General features: G+C 39.7%; 2 protein-coding genes across 4 annotated transcripts in view; one reads left to right on the forward strand and one right to left on the reverse strand.

The window, feature by feature from the left end:
- Positions 1 to 2,339, reverse strand: part of ten1 (TEN1 subunit of CST complex) — a 29,634-nt gene extending 27,295 nt beyond the window's left edge. Inside the window, exon 1 of the mRNA XM_037765693.1 lies at positions 2,107 to 2,339. Coding sequence (XP_037621621.1) covers positions 2,107 to 2,314 — 208 coding nt within the window. The 5' untranslated portion in view covers positions 2,315 to 2,339. The remainder of the gene's footprint in view (positions 1 to 2,106) is intronic.
- Positions 2,227 to 19,153, forward strand: part of LOC119485872 (inactive rhomboid protein 2-like) — a 37,721-nt gene continuing 20,794 nt past the window's right edge. The window contains exons 1-3 of one of the 3 annotated variants that reach the window (XM_037765688.1): positions 2,257 to 2,363; positions 9,267 to 9,337; positions 17,985 to 18,134. In XM_037765688.1, the coding sequence (XP_037621616.1) occupies positions 17,997 to 18,134 (138 nt within the window). In that variant the 5' untranslated portion in view covers positions 2,257 to 2,363; positions 9,267 to 9,337; positions 17,985 to 17,996. Of the gene's footprint in view, positions 2,364 to 9,266; positions 9,338 to 15,558; positions 15,817 to 17,984; positions 18,135 to 19,153 lie in introns of those variants that run through there. The other 2 variants (XM_037765687.1, XM_037765689.1) reach the window with 2 other exon arrangements.

A 19,153-nucleotide genomic window follows, 5' to 3' on the forward strand; every position in this document is an offset into this window, starting at 1 on the left:
CCTGCTGTGTGGGGTTTATATAACGAAGGGTACTAAAAACCCCGGCCAACATCTACATGGATTCTTTTCCTAGTTTTTAATCCAGCACATTTCAAACTCAAAACTTTAAATAAATCCATTGTTAATATGCTGCGATGTTCAAATCCTGCTGACTGAATTTTTCTGATTCATATATGATGAAATAGTTTATGTGCAATCTGGATCTTTTTTTTTTTTTTTTTTTTTTTTAGATTAATGCTTCCTTTTCTGTTATTACAGTTTCAGAAACAAAAAAACAAAAAAATATAACATTAATAAACTGATTCATCAAGCAGAAATTTATAATACTTAATATAATTGGTAGATTTGTGCTATTGGTTTATCTCAGCATGCAGTAGTTTATTTTTTATCATGGAGCAACCAAATCCAACAGTTTAAATGGTAGACACTGGGGCTGGTGAATAAAAGAAGCAACAGAATGACTCATAAAATGTAATGAGGTTTGTTTTGTGACTGTAATGACTGTTGTGCCTGAGGAAGTTGTCTTTTCTTAATGTAATTAGTTGTAATTAGGCTCATAGTAATTAATTTCTGTATTTGTATGATTTTTTGATCCATTTATTTCTGCCGTAAGGGCCAGATTATCAATATGTAATGACTAAGCTCTTTGTTAAACATATTTGTGTGATAATGTTTTATTGAATAATAATGATTTTAAACAATATGATTTTAAAGGTTGGTAAATCATTTGACCTGCAAGTTGTATTAATAAAAAAACTAAATAATCAATTTGTTTTGTGTCTTGATCCTGTGGTTAACCAGCTTGAACAGTATTAGGTCCACTTTGGAAAACATTGCTTTAGGCCCAGTTTTAATAAATATGCATTACCACTTTCATGAGAAATGTACTGGAGGAACTTAACATGTAAATCAAAAACTTATAGTGTATGAATGATCACCTTTCAGCCTGAAATGACACTGGGATCCCGCTGCAAAAGTGTACAGTAAGAAAAATACAGCAAATAGAAAAACGTACAAGTACAAGTTTCAGTTTTATAGCTGGCATAGATGAGTTTATTAATCATGGTTAGTGCTTATCAGGCTGTGAACAGTTGTAAAAGTCTGGCGGGGCTCTTTAAAGTCTAAGAAAATAACCGATGTTGGAAGGGTTATCTTGGACTGGTGCTTGAGACTTCAACGGCTTTACAGAAAGCCTGTGTTACTAACTAGGGGTCTAGAGTTTTCTAATTAAAGGCACTATCGATTATGGGAACTGTAAGGTTAGGGTTAGCATTTTTAGGGCTCGACCCTCACTAGGGTCAGGTTACGCTGCCTCCGTCATAACTTTACGAGAAAAATAGAAAAGAACACGTTAAATTACTACTTTATAATATTATGACTTTATTCTCATAATACAACTTTTTTTCTCGTAAACCTAGGACTTTATTCTCGTAAACCTAGGACTTTATTCTCGTAATATTATGACTTTATTCTCGAAATCTCAGATTTATTTTTTTTCCTCAATGTGGCCCTAATACTAGCATCGTGGCTGCTAAGTTAACGCTCCCGGACGGGTGAACTGGGGACCCCCGTCAACGAATATCTGTTGTGCTTCTGCAGCTGGTACGAGGCGGTTAACGGTTAATAATCGGTTAACAAAGGGGTCGGTTCTCGGTTAGGAACATTTTTCAAAATGAGCATCCCTAATATATATAAACAATATTTGCTTCGCTCAATTTTTTTTAATCTAAAAATTCAGAAAAAAACTCAGAAAAATAAGGTACTCAAAATAAAAAAAAAAATTAAACTTGAACATCTCAGTATTCTGTATGGTTAGTTTCACAACAGGGTATTCAGTTGCTTATAAAATTTAAATTATGATGGCCTTTCTTTGCTTCCATACATTATGACACACTACTGACTACTTTCCCATGTGCTGTCCATACAAGGACATTTCTTTCTAGAGAATTGCTTGTTGAAAGTTGCACAGTAATAAAAACAAACATTGGCTGGGCATTAATTATTAAAAACCACTAATGTATGGAGCTAAACAGAGAACCGTGCAGCGCAGTATGCTGTATGTATGTACAGTAATAGTATGTGTGTGTGTAGGAGTTAATCACTTACTACGGGACTGTTGGCTCCTGTAGTTTCCACACCGCTGCTGTTGGAGGAGTTGGACCCGGGCCAGGCTCTTCTTCTGTGGGCACGACGACTCGTAACTCCGCCCCCTCCTGTGCTCCTCCGCGGAGGATGTTGGGTGTTGGAAGAAGAAGAGGGAGGGAAAGAGGGAAGTAGTGACAGTAGCTTTACAGTATCGCTGCATTTCGGACATATTTCACCGTGTTTCTAATGAATGACAGCCCGGTTGTTTCTTCTCGGAGGTGAGTGGAACGAGACTCCTCAGAAGTAACGTCTGTTTTTGAACCGTTAAAAAGCCGTTAAAAGTTTAAACTTCGGCCAACGGCCATTATCGAGTTTTTAAAATTAAAACACATTAAATGATCTTTCATAAGTACTCTGTTAAATATAGTTTCAGTATTAGAGGTAAAGCTTTTATTATTAAACAGTTAATGACATTTAACTGTACAATGTTAGCTTTTAAACGGTGGTTTCCATCCAACGGTAGACGAGCCTCGACAAGCCCTTTGTTACTCTAACGTTGCTTTAACGTTACTCTAGCGTTACTCTAACGTTTACCCGCCGGACAAATATATACGAACAACCATAATTCATCTCATATTTCCTCCTGTTATCCCAGTTAAGTTAATTATAGTCTCCATGTGCCGACACATTTGTTGTTTTACACTCCTCCCATTTGTTTTTCAGAGACTGTAGGAGGGAGTGTTATGACCGTAATTGACATTTACATCTGAACTTGACGGAAATAAACCACATTGTGTACAGATTACCCAACGGAAGGATGTTAGGTTATCTTAAAGAGATATATGTTTTAGATTTACTCAGTGGTGACTGATATAAAGACAGTCAAGTCAGTCATTAAATTACTGCTTAAAATGTTACTGCAGATACCAAATGGAGTTGCATAATATATTAGGGCTGGGACCATACTCCTATCTCTAGATTCAATACTATCACGATACTTGGGTGCTGATTCAATATGTATTGCAATTTTTAAGTATTGCGATTCGATATTACGATTTATTGCGATTTTTTTGTTAACTTTTTTAAAGGGACTGTTTGTAAGAATCAGAAATGCTTGTTAACAGCGACACCTGTGGCCGTTAAGTCAACGAAAGTCAGCGTCGGGCTCGCGCTTTGCTCGCTCTACATAGACATGAACGAGCATCGCTCAACACAGTGTGAGGCGACACACGTCAGCTAAAACCACAATATCACTCTATATTTCAGCTGCTTGGCAGTAATGTTAGCTGACCAGACGAAGGTCTCTCCATGAATCAGTGCTGATCCTAGTGTTGGCTTTTCCTGCTTCAGCCTCCCGACCGCAGCCGGAGGGAACAGGGGAGACATAGGAGTTTTGGTCAGAGACGATAACGTTTCTCGCTGCGGAGCCCCGTCACTTCACAAGACACGGGAAACCTCTGTTGGTCTGGAGGAGCTGCAGCATTTATTACTGCACAAACGTCTGCTGTACATTTACTAGATATTCTCACAGCTACGAAGTCTTCTGTAGTGTGTAGTGTGCGCTCATGCACGTGAGAGTGGTGTGAAATAGCAAGAACGAGCGCGGCGTGTGAGTGAAGGCAGGCAAGCAGAGGAGCAGAGTACAGCAGAGACTCAGGCCCTGGAGACCAAAGCTACGGTCTCCCCCGCGTCCTCCGACCGCGGCCAACACTGTTTAGCAAGACGAGCTTTACTAGATAGAACTTTGCGGTTTTGGTGCTTCCGTGTAGTTTGCGTTGGAGTCTTGTCTGAACAGCGTAGCCACACGTGAGCGCGCATGGGACACAGATCCGCAATGATTTATACGGTTAAGAAGTTACAAACAGTCCCTTTTAAGTATTGCAATTCAATATTACGATTTATTGCAATTTTTGATCACTTTTTTTACCATTGGAAGAAGTTGAATCATGCACTTCCAGGGACTTTTACTTTGGAAAATATGTAAATTAATACAGTAAGAATGTTTGATTTTCAGCATTTATGTAGTCAGAGATGTCCCGAAGTCCCAATATGTCAGTCATTGTCAGGCATTATTTATTAAAATTTTTTCCAGCAACCCCAAAATCAAAGAATGAAGACATTTCCCTGAGATTCAGAGTTTAAGTTTAAGAAATGCTAATTTAACTAACAAACAATTATCAGACTAAATATTGTGTGTGAAGCACCATGTCACCTTTATTTGTAGGGCCTGCGTATCGTCGTAGATTAATTCACAACTTTTTTACGTCATTGTAGATGCAGTGCCTGTTTAAAATTCCCCTCCCCCCCTATAAGATCAACTATATGTGCACACATCTGTGTACAAGAGGAAGCCGTGAATAATGACATACTTTTGCATGGTGTTTTTCATTACTGTCCTCATTAGCACATCATTGTAACTTTCTGCAGCTGTGAAGACAATGCAGAAAAATAGGAAATACATTGTGTAAGCATAGAAGGCAACGGGTGTACGTTGTACAACTAAGCAACAGCTGCATCTGCATGGTTGAACCGGCACGTCGGTTGCACCAGCTGCACACCTGTCACTGTCTGAGTTAACGGACTGTGTCAAGGAAAACTGTGACCCAGTGCAAATTAGAAAGTTTACATTCTGTGTGACTGTAAGGAGACGTGAGTTAAGGTCACGCACGCTTCATCAGAATCAACAAGCAAGCTCAAGCCATGTAAAATACATACATTTGGACATCCTGTTTTTTATGTTCATGTTTCTAGCAATGAGATTTTGTGTGTTGTTAAACCTGGTTTTAAACAGAGGCTTCTACCATGGATGATCTTCAGAGTGGTTCACAAGACTTGAAATTGTTGCCTCTTTTGATAGAGTGCAGTAACAGAGAATGCATCGGCTCAGAGGTTTCAGTTTCTTTATTGTTACCTCCCCATCGACACTGTACCACAGTCCATGTTATCTAATAAGAATGTGGTGCCTTGCCTGCCCTGAAGAGTGTATATCTGATTTCACTGCTCTTATAATCTGGAGTTTGGAAACCCCTTTTCTTGTCCATTTGCATTTCAGGCTCTTCCAGTCTGTCACAGTGCCACAGTCAAATCCTATCATCACTTCCCTCTAGGGGCTTTCATTCCATGATCTTATCTGCTGCGCCATAACACGCCCAGGAAATATTGTGGAATTTTTTCCTGCACTCCCATGCCAACCATCTCCCAACGGTGCATGACACATTATCTAAAAAATATTGGGACACTCCGGAAATGTTTTGAAACCCAAAGACTCATAAACCTTAAAAGGATTTCTGTGGATACTCTGGCTTTGCCATAAAGCTCTCAATGGTGCAGAGAGAGTAGGTTGTATCGACCATTTACATGTACTGTGGCACAGAAACTGCTCATTTTCCTCCATGTTTCTTATGAGATCCACCAGGGGACAAAATGTCTTTACTCACATTCTGTCTGGCACCGCAGCTAATTTGTGACAGTGAGTGAGAGTACACTACTTTGTGTTTCTCAGTTTTAGCAGCCCGGCTGGGCCAGTTGACAGTACTTTATATGACAAAACCCTCAGAAGTTTTCGGTGACACATTGCAACATACACATGTATGCATGCACTTGTTGCACCACCGACAGACAGAAAACACGACAGGGTAGTAGCAATACCTTGTCGTATGTGTTGTATGTGTACACACGCTAGTTATTTAGGTCACATCTCGTGGATTGCGAGGAACTCTTGGACTGGGAACAAGGCTGTTGCTGAGGTATTGCATAGTAGTAGTTGCTCGCTCCGTTATGCAGGTTTGGGCATGCAGACTCTTTGGAAAATGGTGCAATGTTTTAAACTATCTCTGGAATGGTTAGGTTGAAGCCAAGGTCCTTTTCAAACTGGATGCCTCGATAGTGAACTTGAATTGACTGTCTTCTAATAGCTTTGAGATGGAACTATTGATTTGTTCCAGGCACCAAAGTGCTATTATTATCAGCCAAAGATGGGTATAATGGGATATGTAAAGAACCAAGGTTTTGTTTAGAGAGTCGTCATCAAGAGATGTTGTGGTTGGAAGTGAAAAATGAGGGGGCAGTTTCGATTATTGCTCTGGTAGCGCACACACAAACACATAGACATCACTGAAACTCACACACTCTCCTACGCCTTCAGTAGCATTCAACTCATTATGGTCTGCTCAGTCATGATCAGCACCCCACACACAGAGCAACAGAGCAGGCAGACCAAACCAAGCATGTTGTCCATCTAACGTATGTCTGAAGCTTATCAGGAGGACGTCATTTCATTGCTGCTATCAAAGGTTTTGATCGTCTTAAAAAGGTGCTTAAAAAGCAAAGCACTCCTCTTCATTTTCAAGGCATTCTGCCAGCTGACTGCTGGCCCATGTTGTTAAGCTCTTTCACACTCAATGCTTTCTGGTCCTCCATTTACAGCATGGGACTTGTCCAACAGCTCAGTGTGTTGAGACGGACATAGGCTTCATTAGGAAAATTCAGTTTGTAAAACATGGAAACAGGAAAGAAAATGAGTTATGGGGAAAAAATTCACCTATGTATTGCAATTTTTTTAATGCCAGAATCGATATATTTGCTTCATTTGAGTCTATGCAGAGGTAGAAGGAAGTTACCGCTTTTATTGTTGTTGTCTAAGTAACGTTACATCATATCCGTTCCGTATCCGTCAACCAAAACAAAACGCAGTCGGCTGCAGTGAGCCAAAATGACAAAGCAGAAAACGGCGAAGGGTCTGCGTCACATTTTAAATCCAAAGTGGTAAACACTACACATACAGTAAAGTATGGAAACACTTTGGGTTTCACACATTGCCAGGAAAATCAGAGCTAGACATCACGGCTAAAGCTGTATGCTAACTCTGTCATGGACAGGAAACGTTATCGTATTGCGATAACGTGCAGTCAAGCCGGCCGTCTATCGCATCTCTGTGGTCAAATCGGCCGGCACTACAACTGTAGAGCACCCATATACTGACATTTATGTTAAATACAGTCAAACGGTCCTGATGGAGCTGACCATGGATGTTTAAAGAGAACGGAGCTGACGGGAGAGCTAGCAACGGACTTGGAAAAGTTAGCGGAAGTATACACGTGTGACTACTTCTGCTTTTAAAAAAAATAAGGTGTTAACAAAGGGAACTGTATATACCAAATAGTATATATGGAAATAAGATTGATAGATTATATTCACCAGTAGTTTAAAATATTACATGTCCCCTATAAATTAAAAGAAAATACCACTAATTTGTGAGGGAAATGTATTAATAAATAATGCCTGACAATGTCTGATATATTTGACTTCAGGACATCTCTGACTACATAAATGCTGAAAATATATTTTTACTGTAATGTATGATTCATACTTGAAAACAGGAACATTTTGGGACTTTTCCAAAATGAGAGAAAACCCCTTATCCGATATAGCTGATTGCTTACTTCAGTCATGCACTGCTCACATAAAGGGACACAGTTAAATACTTTGCTATGTTTATGTGGTAGCTTTTTGAGAATTGAGAAAGTTATGACTATTGGAAATGTTGTGAATTTCATTGGAAATGTATTAGATCTTATATGTTCAGCACGTATAGCAGACAACACACTCAGTTCTCCCCCGAACTCTTGTTCCAGAGTCGCCTTGAGTCTGAGGCGGCAATCCAAAAAGAGAAGTGATAGCTACCCCATGGCTTGTTCACCTCAAAACAAGCAAACATTAGAATGAAAACCACAACTTGAAAATGAAAATTAGGAAGTGAAAATTTTGGATGATGGTGCCAGAATTAGGGTCAGTGAATCAACAAGATGGTATAGTTCGTCCTCTGTTTAGAGAAACATTTTGACCTGCGTAGGAGGACTACTGGTCAGGTTGTCACCAAAATCCTCTTAAATCTTCCTCTGGAGACGATGAATATCCATACTAAATTTCATGGAAGCCTGGCCAGTGTTTAGCTTTTCCATAACACGGCAAACACACATTATATTATAGATAAATATCTAGAAATGGGGGGAAAAAATTCTGATTGCACAATATCTTTGGCAACTTTCTTGATTTCCACGTGTCATTTGTACGCCATGTATCCTGTACCGACTGCAAATATAAACGCATCCGCATATAAATGCTACGGTAAGAGTTGGTGACGTAGTGTGAGATTGGCAGGTGGGGAGGTGGATGGCCCCAACAAACACCAGACTTGTAGCCAGGAGACCCGTGTTCGAGACCGTTGTTGACCGGTGTTTTGTAAGTTACGTTACGTACGTTTGTCACGTGACGATTGTCACGTGTTTTTATTGACTTTGTAATGTGTTTTCTGTAGTTGAGTTACATTGTTTACGTACTTATTTTAAACCCAACCATGACATTTTTCCTAACCCTAACTAAGTGTTTTTCTTGCCTGAACGTAAGTTAGTGGTTTTCTTGCTTAAACCTAACTGCGGACGTTTGCATGACGTACAAATGACACGCAAAAAGCAGCGTACAAATGACATGCAAAAAGAATAAAATGCATAATCATGGAATGTCCATGTAAAGTCATGGTATTTATAAGCCTTCCCACGAGACATGTGTCTAATCAGATGAATAGACATCTTGGCCATTTCCAATAAAAACATTTCTAGATGACCTTTAACATGTTCCTTTTTTTCTATTTTCTTTTTTGAAGAAATTGGGTTTGTTCTAGGGAAACTGACTGGCAGTTTAAATACACAATATCTCCTCACATTACTATTCTAGCACACACTGTTAGTGTGGTCAAGTCCCACACACAAATTAGCACTTGACATAGTTGTCCACACACTTACTGACTGTGTGAGACAGAATCTGTGTGAGGATGTGAACATTACCTCACTGCTGTCCTCAGTCTTCTTCTTCTTCCCACTAATATTCATCCCCCACTCCTCGTTGCACTGATGCTTCATAATTTTAATCACACTTGTTCTTTAAGCCCTCTGAGTAATAGCATGTGTGAAACTATCTTTAATGGATATTTGGACTGCTGTGTTCATGCATAAATGTGCTCTTCTGGTACTTTGAGAGACATTTATTGGTAAAATTCAACAGCACTCGCATTTAAAAAGCTTTACATGAATTAATGCAGTTTAAAGTTTATGGTGGAATATGAAATATACACTCACGATAAACAACACAGTTACACACGTGTCTTTTGTATGTGTCCTTCTCAGGAATCAGGAGGATCTACAAGGGAAATTTGGTAGATGTTAAGAAGAAGATGTGATGAGGCAGTTTACTGAAGGTCAGTTCCTCATTTAGCAACTGAGAGTTTCATAATAAGTCCAATAATGGCACTGGCAATGCCCCTGTTTCCACTGTGAACATGCACAGTAAGATTACAGTCATGTTGAGGTAAATGTTCATCATTACTGTAGTTAGGAATATGTGAATAAGCAAAGTCTCAAGTTTCTGCAACAAAAGTTAGGATGTTGTTGTGCAACATTGTCTGGAGCCCAGGTTTCGATTATTACACATTCAGACCAGTGTCAGCCATGTGACATGTTAAACCAGCACTGCCTGACTCAAAGTTACTATTGCTTTTACAAAATTTGATGATGAAAGCCTGTTCTGCAAGGTAACACTTGTTAATATTGGAGTAGATTTGAAGCTACTACAAGCTGCTCTGGCGAGTCATATAATGCTTAAAATGGAAAAGTTGGAAAAAGAGGTTGAGCTTGGCACACACAACACTTGAGTTGAGTGAGACTCACTCTTTTCTCCACACAGTAAGCAGCATCAACAAGCTCGCTGTGGAGGCGCATAGTGTAGTTTCTCAACAATTCCCTTGGCTCAGATCTCAGAAGAATGCCAAAAATATACAGCGAGTGAAAGAGTTTGGTTGCTTTCGAAGTAGGCATTGTTGGTGTCATGTTATTATATGATAAACAGAACGTATAAGGCTGTAGCGCAACCTAAAGCTTCTATGATAATAGTAGTTTAAATCCAATAAAATCCAGTATTTCATATGTGATCATGGTGTTTTACAGTATGCAATGTGTTTCTATTAGGGCTGTCAAAGTTAACGCAATAATAACGCGTTAACGCAAATTTGTTTTAATGCCACTAATTTCTTTAAAGCATTAATGCAACTTGCAATTTTTAGGTTGTAGCAGTCTCAGTTTTAAAGCTAGAGTGAAGATACTGGCATCATATGAAATTAGAAAAACCCAAAGAATCCATTGGTACCAACCATGTCATAGTAGTTTCTCACAAAGGAGGTAAAATAACACTCCAAGGTTACACTAAATTGCCATAGCCATTTTCGAAGGGGTCCCTTGACCTCTAACCTTAAGATATGTGAATGAAAATGTGTTCTATGGGTACCCACGAGTCTCCCCTTTACAGACATGCCCTCTTTATGAAAATCACATGCAGTTTGGGGCAAGTCATAGTCAAGTCAGCACACTGACGGTGTTGTAGCCTGTTGGGCTTGTGTTTATCATGTTATGATTTGAGCCTATTTTTATATGCTAAAAGCAGTACCTGTGAGGATTTCTGGACAATATTTGTCATTGTTTTGTGTTGTTAATTGATTTCCATTAATAAATATATACATACATTTGCATAAAGCAAGCATATTTTCCTCTTCCATGTTGATAAGAGTATTAAATACTTAACAAATCTCCCTTTAAGGTACATTTTGAAAAAGATAAAAAATCTGCGATTAATTGCGATTAACTATTTTAATCAATTGACAGCCCTAGTTTCTATAATATCATAACTTTGTTAATTGTCAAACAATACAACTGCATTCATGTTAATAAGCTCAAGCCTGGAAAAGCCCTCTTATACCCTTGGCATGTTTGTCACAGTAAGTGTGCTTGGTCCAAGTGGAATCAGTCAAAAGTGAGTGTGGCAGAAAATGAAACATGATATCTTCTCTACACCCCTGCATGCGGGTTATGTATGGGGTTTATAAGATGGGGACAATTTGTCCTCCTGACTGCATTTTGCAACCCGTCCCATGTATCCAGAACTATACAGCTCTGAGTGAATGAGCACAGTCCAGCCTGTCTCCAGGTTCACAAGCGATAACCACAGACTGTAAAATATGGATGTATTCTCTGTGACGTCACCCATAGGTTTCTGAAGAGCCGTTGTGAAGCTCAAAGCGGGTAGCTCCGGCCGTCGCCTTATTGGCAGTGACGACAGCCTAAAGCTTTGTTTATACTCGTGCGAGACACTTTGGCGTGGACCTCGGTAGATGTGCATGCACAGAGGCATTTATGCTCAACGCATTGTTTGTTGCAGTATGCTCCGAAATGCCAGGGGGTTTACCAACAAAATATTCTGTGGATAAGCAAGAAGTCAACGAGTGGTACCGGAAAGGAAAGTTGTCTGACCGGCAGCAGTACGGATGTATGTACCGCCAAACATTGCATTTGTGTACTCTCTCAGTGCTTCCCCTCACGATCTCTCATATTCTTTCACAGCCTGCAGCAAAAAGCCTCTTCTTTCCCCAGTCTGTTGCCTATTTCTTTCCAAGTATTTAATGTCATGTGACTGTCCTTGTGGTCTCTCAATGAACAGTTGTAGAGATGTCTGTACAGGCGAAACTGCTCGGCCAGTCTTCCCTCGAAGGCATCAGTGTTGAAAAGAAAGGCGCATGTAGTTACAAAAATTCAGAGATACACGACAAACCACCGTGACAAGTTGTGGAGCCTTCGCACACCACACGAAAGCCGGGATGGCATAATTTTCTGGTGCGAAGCAGGTGGCCATCACCATTTTAGCAGTGACGACACAGTCTGTCTCCTGGCTAATCCAAAAACGGGCAAAGAGGTGGATCGTCGGAGGAGTTGAGGCAGGTCCGGGTGATGCAGCAGTGCAGACATCTAGCAGCTAGCAACCTGAGATGACACCCACCTGTCACTCAAAGCAGCCACACTCTCATTTATGCCAAACTTTAAGCCTTAATATAATTTAAACTGGTGAGTTATATAAACATTCACCCCCCATACAGTTGTCATGAACAGGGAAATTAGCTATAGAGACCAAAACCGTTTTTTGTACCAGGCTGTAAACATGTTTATTTCTGCTATAAAGTTGGGCATCTTAACACGGGGGTCAATGAGGATTGACTCGCTTTTGGAGCCAGCTTCAAGTGGCCACTCGATGAGCTGCAGTTCTTTTGGCACTACTTCTGCGTTGTCTTCTTTTCTCAGCACCTGAGGTTGCCGCTTGGGGATAACACTGCCTTGAGCGTCAGTCAACGGGAATACTCACAAACAAAGGAACACTGATACATGCTCAGGGCAGGCCTCTCTCAGGGGAAAGAAGTGACTGAACCATGGTGACACACTCTCAGTGGAACACGTGATTTCACCAAACACAAGTGGGGGAGGGAGGTGGCTAACAAACACTGACAGTACAGTCCCGCTGATTAACGGTCAAGTCATGAACTGTTAGATGAACCACTGATTTGTTAGACGCACAGACATTTGCTGGAAATGGTACTTTCCATGTCATGTGATGACATTAGCTATGGGTGATGTCATTGTGGACATAACATCTTCCTTGCTCTGACACATGACTCTTTGGCAGGGAGTGTGTTGACAGATTCACTTGACACAGCCGAGGATGGGGCATCATTGAATATTTCTTTCCAGTGTTTCCCATTTTTTCCGCTTTTATATGCTTTTTCTTTTCCAAGCTTAAACTTGACTGAATTTGACTTTCATTTCTTGTCATTCCGTCATGGTTACAGAAACACAAGTAGAGCGACATACTGTATGTAATTCTCTCAAAACCCATTCGTTACATTCTAAAATTAAACATCACATTAGCTAGATGTGAGAAAGTGCACGGATGGTTAATGATGAGAAAGAAATGATCCATGTTTATTCAGCAAACATGCCCTTATGGTGCTGCTGCTGCCTGCTGACGTACAACCATTCCCAGACACAGCTGGGGGAAATCATGCTCATGGATTCAGCGAAAAATAACAACTCGTTCTTCAGATGTTTTTCCTGTTGGTGTCTGCCAGAACAGGCTTGCTGCTTAAACCTGCAGTAGGCAGAATATTTTTGTCATCATTGAGCAAAAATTCCATAATAACCTTTCAGCATATTGTAATTCAAGTGTTCTGAGAGAAAACTAGACTTCTGCACCTCTTCATGGCTCTGTTTTCAGACTTTTAAGAAAGTAGCCCGTGACGGGAGACTTTGTCCAATCATAGGTCATTTCAGAGTTTCTATTGGCTGTTCATTCAACGGAGGCAGCTGTCAATCACTCGCAAGCTCCGATCAAACGATCAAACTAGGCAGCGCTGATCAAGTATGAATTAATATTCTGTTTAGATGTTTCTGAAAACATTTGAGGCCAGAAATAGGCATTACAGTAACAGAATATTGATTCATATTTGATCAGCGCTGCCTAGTTTGACCGTTTGATCGAAGTTCGCGAGTGATTGACGGCTGCTCACAGACGGCAGGCTCCAGCTCGGCTCTGATTGGTTGTTTTCCTCCGGTCTGTGAAATCTTGCAGATGCCATTAGGAGCACCGGAGGACACAGAGGCACATGATTTTTTTCAGATTACCTGTCTCATGCACTACTGTCAGGATATAGCTTTTTATAAAAAATAACTTTTTTTAATCAAATTTGCTTAATTTCTACCCACTGCAACTTTAACACCAGTGTCTCATCGTCAGCTTTCTGCCTGTGTTGGGGAGCCTTTTAATCGTTTTTGTCTCATTTGTTAACACTGCTGTGGTCTGAGAAAATCAGAATATAAAATCAGCTCAACAACAACAAGCCTACTGTAAAATTATCTTATCTAGAGTGGCGCCATATAACAGTAGATTCTATTTATACACACTCATGGTGGAGTTGCATGCTGTTTTATTGAATTAATCTCCATGCTCTATATCAGGGGTGTCAAACTCAGTTTCCTGGAGGCCACTGGCCACATTGTTCTCTCCTTAGGGGACCGCTTGAATACTCTGAGGAAAACAAACTTGTTTGTTTGTGTTTTTCAACAATACATTTTAGCCCCTGTGCAACTCATCTTTCCCTCTCTCCTCCCTCGTACCTAGCTCTGTATGTTTAGTAGAGTAATGCCACTCAAGATTGTATTCCTACAAAATGGCAGCTTTCTCCTCGCAGATGAGACAGGACGCAAGCTAATTAATAAACTTCAAAAAATAAATAATTGTCCACCTCTCTTAAAACTGTGATCCAGGTCGCACAATTAGATGCTGCTTGCTAAACGTTAAATATGAAAATAAAACGGCTGTGTTTTATGTTAAATGTTATGCTCTGAGTTTGCAGCCTTGCTTACTTATTTAAGTTTCTAAAGCTGAGTATTTTGTGCTTAACACAAATTACTTTTAATGCCACTAATTTCTTTAAAACCTAAGCTAACCATGTCATAGTATCTTGTCGTGAAAGAGGCTAAATAACTGAGGCTAAATTTTAGCGAGGAAAAACAGGCATGGCCATTTTCAAGGGGGTCCCTTGACCTCTGACCTCAAGATATGTGAATGAAAATGGGTTCTCTGGGTACCCACGAGTCTCCCCTTTACAGACATGCCCACTTTATGATAATCACATACAGTTTTGGGCAAATCACAGTCAAGTCAGCACACTGACACACTGACAGCTGTTGTTGCCTGTTGGACTTGAGTTTGCCATGTTATGATTTGATCCTATTTTTATATGCTAAATGCAGTACCTGTGAGGGTTTCTGGACAATATTTGTCATTGTTTTGTGTTGTTAATTGATTTCCAATAATTAATATATAGATACATTTGAATAAAGTAGCATATTTGCCCACTCCCATGTTGATAAGAGTATTAAATACTTGACAAATCTCCCTTTAAGGTACATTTTGAACAGATGAAAAACTCTGCGATTAATCATGATTAATCATGGACAATCATGCGATTAATCGTGATTAAATATTGAATCGATTGACAGCCCTATATTATATATATATAACAAAAAATATCATAAACAATATTCCCTGTCCCCCGTTGGTGCCTCATATTCTGGAGGTTTCTATCTCTGTTATCTTTCCTCTGGAGAATACAATTTGTTGTTCGTTGCCGGTCTACATTCATTGGCTTTGGTCAGCAGCAGTCTCCCCGCCACTTGAGCACTCTGTCCATTAGCCAAATTCCTAGCTATTTCATTATCTAAGTGGGTGGGTTCCAGCCCGTACCCACTACTTCACTAAACCACACACTAGATTGCCAGTAGCCTCCTCTCCGTCTCAAAAGGACTAAATCAGACCCAAGCTTGAAATATTTATTGCACATAATTGAAAACATTCTCGGCAGGATTGAAATATACACCCCTATTAACATAAAGGCATCATAGAAAATGCTGTTTTTTTCTGGGGGGCGGGGGCAAAGTAAGTGACATGAACAATATGTAAAGCCCTGTCTAACTGTGTCTTGGCTCTGTAGTGGAAGCTACGCTATTGACTGAGCTGGTGTCAGATTTCCCTGCTGCTGCCATTCCTGCCGCAGACACCCACGGTCTCGCATTGATTTTACCAACCACAACTCCATGACAACTTCAAGGCTTTCAGGACCATAATGACATAATGGATGTGTTGGCCAAGGCTTGTGTCGTTAAAGGTTTAGGTTTGCAGTGCCTTTTGGCTTCTCTGGAAATACACAGTGCAATGCTAAGAGACATTCTGAGCTCCAGGAATAGACTGGCTGGTTGTTTCGCTGTTTGACTGTGATTGGTAAAGACTGGAAGACAGAGATAAGTAAGTTTAACAATATTATTTAGTCTCTGATCAGACAGAGAGACGGGTTATGAATCTCATTACATCAACTCAACTGACTAGACGAGCGAGATGTGTTATTTGTGTCGTCCAGAGTGTGCATTTGCATTTTGCACACGGGATGTTCTTCAGTGAATATGATGCTTTGTTTGTAAACACTGAGTGTAAGACGGGGATCTTGATCCTACCGGTACTATCATGAGTATTCTTTAAATAGTTGGGTGTAAAATGTGTTTCAGACATAAACTGGTGATCTCATTCAGAGCAGCTTTCAGCCCAATGAAGCTACTAGATCACCAATCATTATACACACCACTATATGCAATCAATAAAAAGGATTGCAAGGCTGTTTTCGGTTCAAGCAGAGGAAAAGGATATGGATTACCAACCACCTGGAGGATGCATGATGATTTGAGAGCACTATTGATTGCTGTCATCTCATGTCATCGGGTGTCACTCCCAACAGCTTAGCAGTTGGTGTATCAGTTGCTTTTTCATTAGTGGTCCAAGTACGTACATTTGGTGCTGCAGAATCGATTTCTGGTTTATTTAGTTGGCTAACCAGTTGCCTTGAATTTATTTGGAATTTTAAATTGAATTTATTTTTTTTAATATGGCTGTCAATCGATTAAAATATTTAATCGCGATAAATCGCATGATTGTCCATGATTAATCATAAATTTTTTATCTGTTCAAAATGTACCTTAAAGGGAGATTTGTCAAGTATTTAATACTTTTAACAACATTGGAGTGGACAAATATGCTGCTTTATGCAAATGCATGTTATGCGTATGTACATGTTTATTATTGCAAACCAATTAACAACACAAAATAATGACAAATATTGTCCAGAAACCCTCACAGGTACTGCATTTAGCATACAAAATATGCTCAAATCATAACACGGCAAACTGCAGCCCAACAAGCAACAACGGCTGTCAGTGTGTCAGTGTGCTGACTTGACTATGATTTGCCCCAAACTGCATGTGATTATCATAAAGTGGGCATGTCTGTAAAGGGGAGACTCGTGGGTACCCATAGAACCCATTTACATTCACATATCTGGAGATCAGAGGTCAAGGGACCCCTTTGAAAATGTCCATGACACTTTTTCCTTGCCAAAATTTAGCGTTTAACTTGATAAACTAATGTCATACACATATCTATATCACCCATTCCAGGTCACTGGGTTAGGAACCTCAATATTTTCACAGGCAAATAAATCATTACATGACACTTTCAAATTAAACTCATTTATAAAATGTAATTAATTAAATCTAAAACTAAATTACATGTAAACATATTTAAATTAATTAAACTGAATCTTTAACTATGTTTGTGCTGCTGTTACCACTTACACTTTCTTATCAGAGGATCGTTGGCAATGGCAGAAATGTAATATTGTTTAATTATTTGTGTACCTTTTTGTTTGTTTACTCATTTTTTAGGCACATATTAAAAGTGAAACGCTCCGGCAGACACATCCACTTCCTGTCCTCCCGCCTCTTCGCTTCTAATTACATTAACTTAAATCAATTAATCGAAGCGCTGTAGCAAGACACGGTCGCTATCCTTGATATAACACCATTTCTCATCTGCTGGAAGTAAATGCAGAGCCTTTTAAGAATCACTTAAGAAATTGCCTATGAAGGCAATGAAAAAGCTAAGGGAAGTTGGCAATGATGTGTTTAGCAGATTGAACTGGAGGAGAGCCAGCTGCTGCTAAACGGACTGTTTGAATAGACTGTAGTAATTTATTTTTTGAGTTATTGTTGGGCCTTTAAAGTAAAGTAAAGCTGAGCATTTCTTATTTCTTATTTCTTGTTTGATGAGAATTGAGCTTGGTTAAATATTTTCACCCTGCCCTAGTGATCCAGTTCACATGAAGGCAAAACATAAGTTATACCATATCAACATGCAGTAAAGATACATGTTTTAACAGTACTAGTGAGTTCATATTTCTTTGCAGAAATATTTAATGTCATCCGTTATCAGTCGCAGTTTTTGTTTTCAACATCAACTTTGTCTCGTCTTTGTGAAAAAGAAGTGGTTGTTTCATGAATATATTTTTGACTTATTGTTATCTTATTGTTTATATCTACTTCAATTGTGCTTTTGAATTACATCCATTGTGATTTTCTCATCTCCAGCACGCTGACAGGATGGCATCACAGGGGGGGGACGAGCCTCCTCCAAGCAGAGGTCAATCAGATAGCCGTCTACAGAGCAAGAAGCCGCCCAGCCTTGTAATAGCCATCCCTCCACCTGAGGAGACGACGTCACACGACCCTGCAAAACAGGTAGGCTGACCGTTTTGACCTCACTGCCCGGCCTCTCGGGGCAGATTGTCACTTAGAAGATGTGTTATCACAAAGACTAACCACTTCCTGTTACACAACTGCTGTTAAGCACTTTCCCACGCGTGTGCCTTTAGACTGCAATCTCTATTATACTAGATACTCTTTACTGTCAGAAATCATGATTTAACAACAAGAATAGTTTATTATTTACATCGATTTCCCTAAAGAGCAGGGAAATAGCTTGATGCTGACCATGAATGCAGTAAAGTTGTAAAGTTAAGTCTTTGTCTTTTAAACCGGTAGATATTTAACCTAACCAAAACCTCAGCCGTTTGTTCAAAGAGTAATTTGTGAAAAGAATGAAGGAAGCATCCATTAAGTTAGGTCAAATTACAATATATTCACCTATTATGCGCCACAAAATGAACTCCCGTGGCCTCCGCCATTTCGGAGAACGTCAACAAACACGTCACAACTTGTGAAATTGGAGCTTTCAGAAACGTTCCACTTACGAGGTCGTGAATACCACAAGAGGGGGGCGTTCATATGGACTCTCGTGAACACAGTAAATACGACCCCATTTGAAGGCACCGATACACTTATTGCCCCAACATTCACAATGGCTGTTAAGTCTTACCTTTCACAATAAAAGCCCTAGACATATACGCTCCATCACTGCTTACCAGGGGAACTTAAATTCACTCAGAGCATTTCGCTCTGAGACAACTCAACAAATTAGCTTACACATGTATTTATCACACACAAAAATACATGTGTGTATTTATTATGGATGATCTACCAGCAGGCGTTGATCTGGCACGTTTTATATAATATATAATATAATTATATAATTGTGTGACAGCAATGACGTAATTAACGGCGCCGACAAATTGACCTGAGTAGTGTCTGAAAGTGTTTTTATCATTTTGCTGATGAGCTCACTAAATAGTCCTCTACATAGAACTCCCTGGATAGGTCACCTGACCTGACAAAAAGGTTCAAACTCAAACTCAAGAGAA

The sequence above is a fragment of the Sebastes umbrosus genome, chromosome 3 (assembly GCF_015220745.1).
Source record: "Sebastes umbrosus isolate fSebUmb1 chromosome 3, fSebUmb1.pri, whole genome shotgun sequence".
In the NCBI taxonomy this organism is placed as follows: Eukaryota; Metazoa; Chordata; class Actinopteri; order Perciformes; family Sebastidae; genus Sebastes; species Sebastes umbrosus.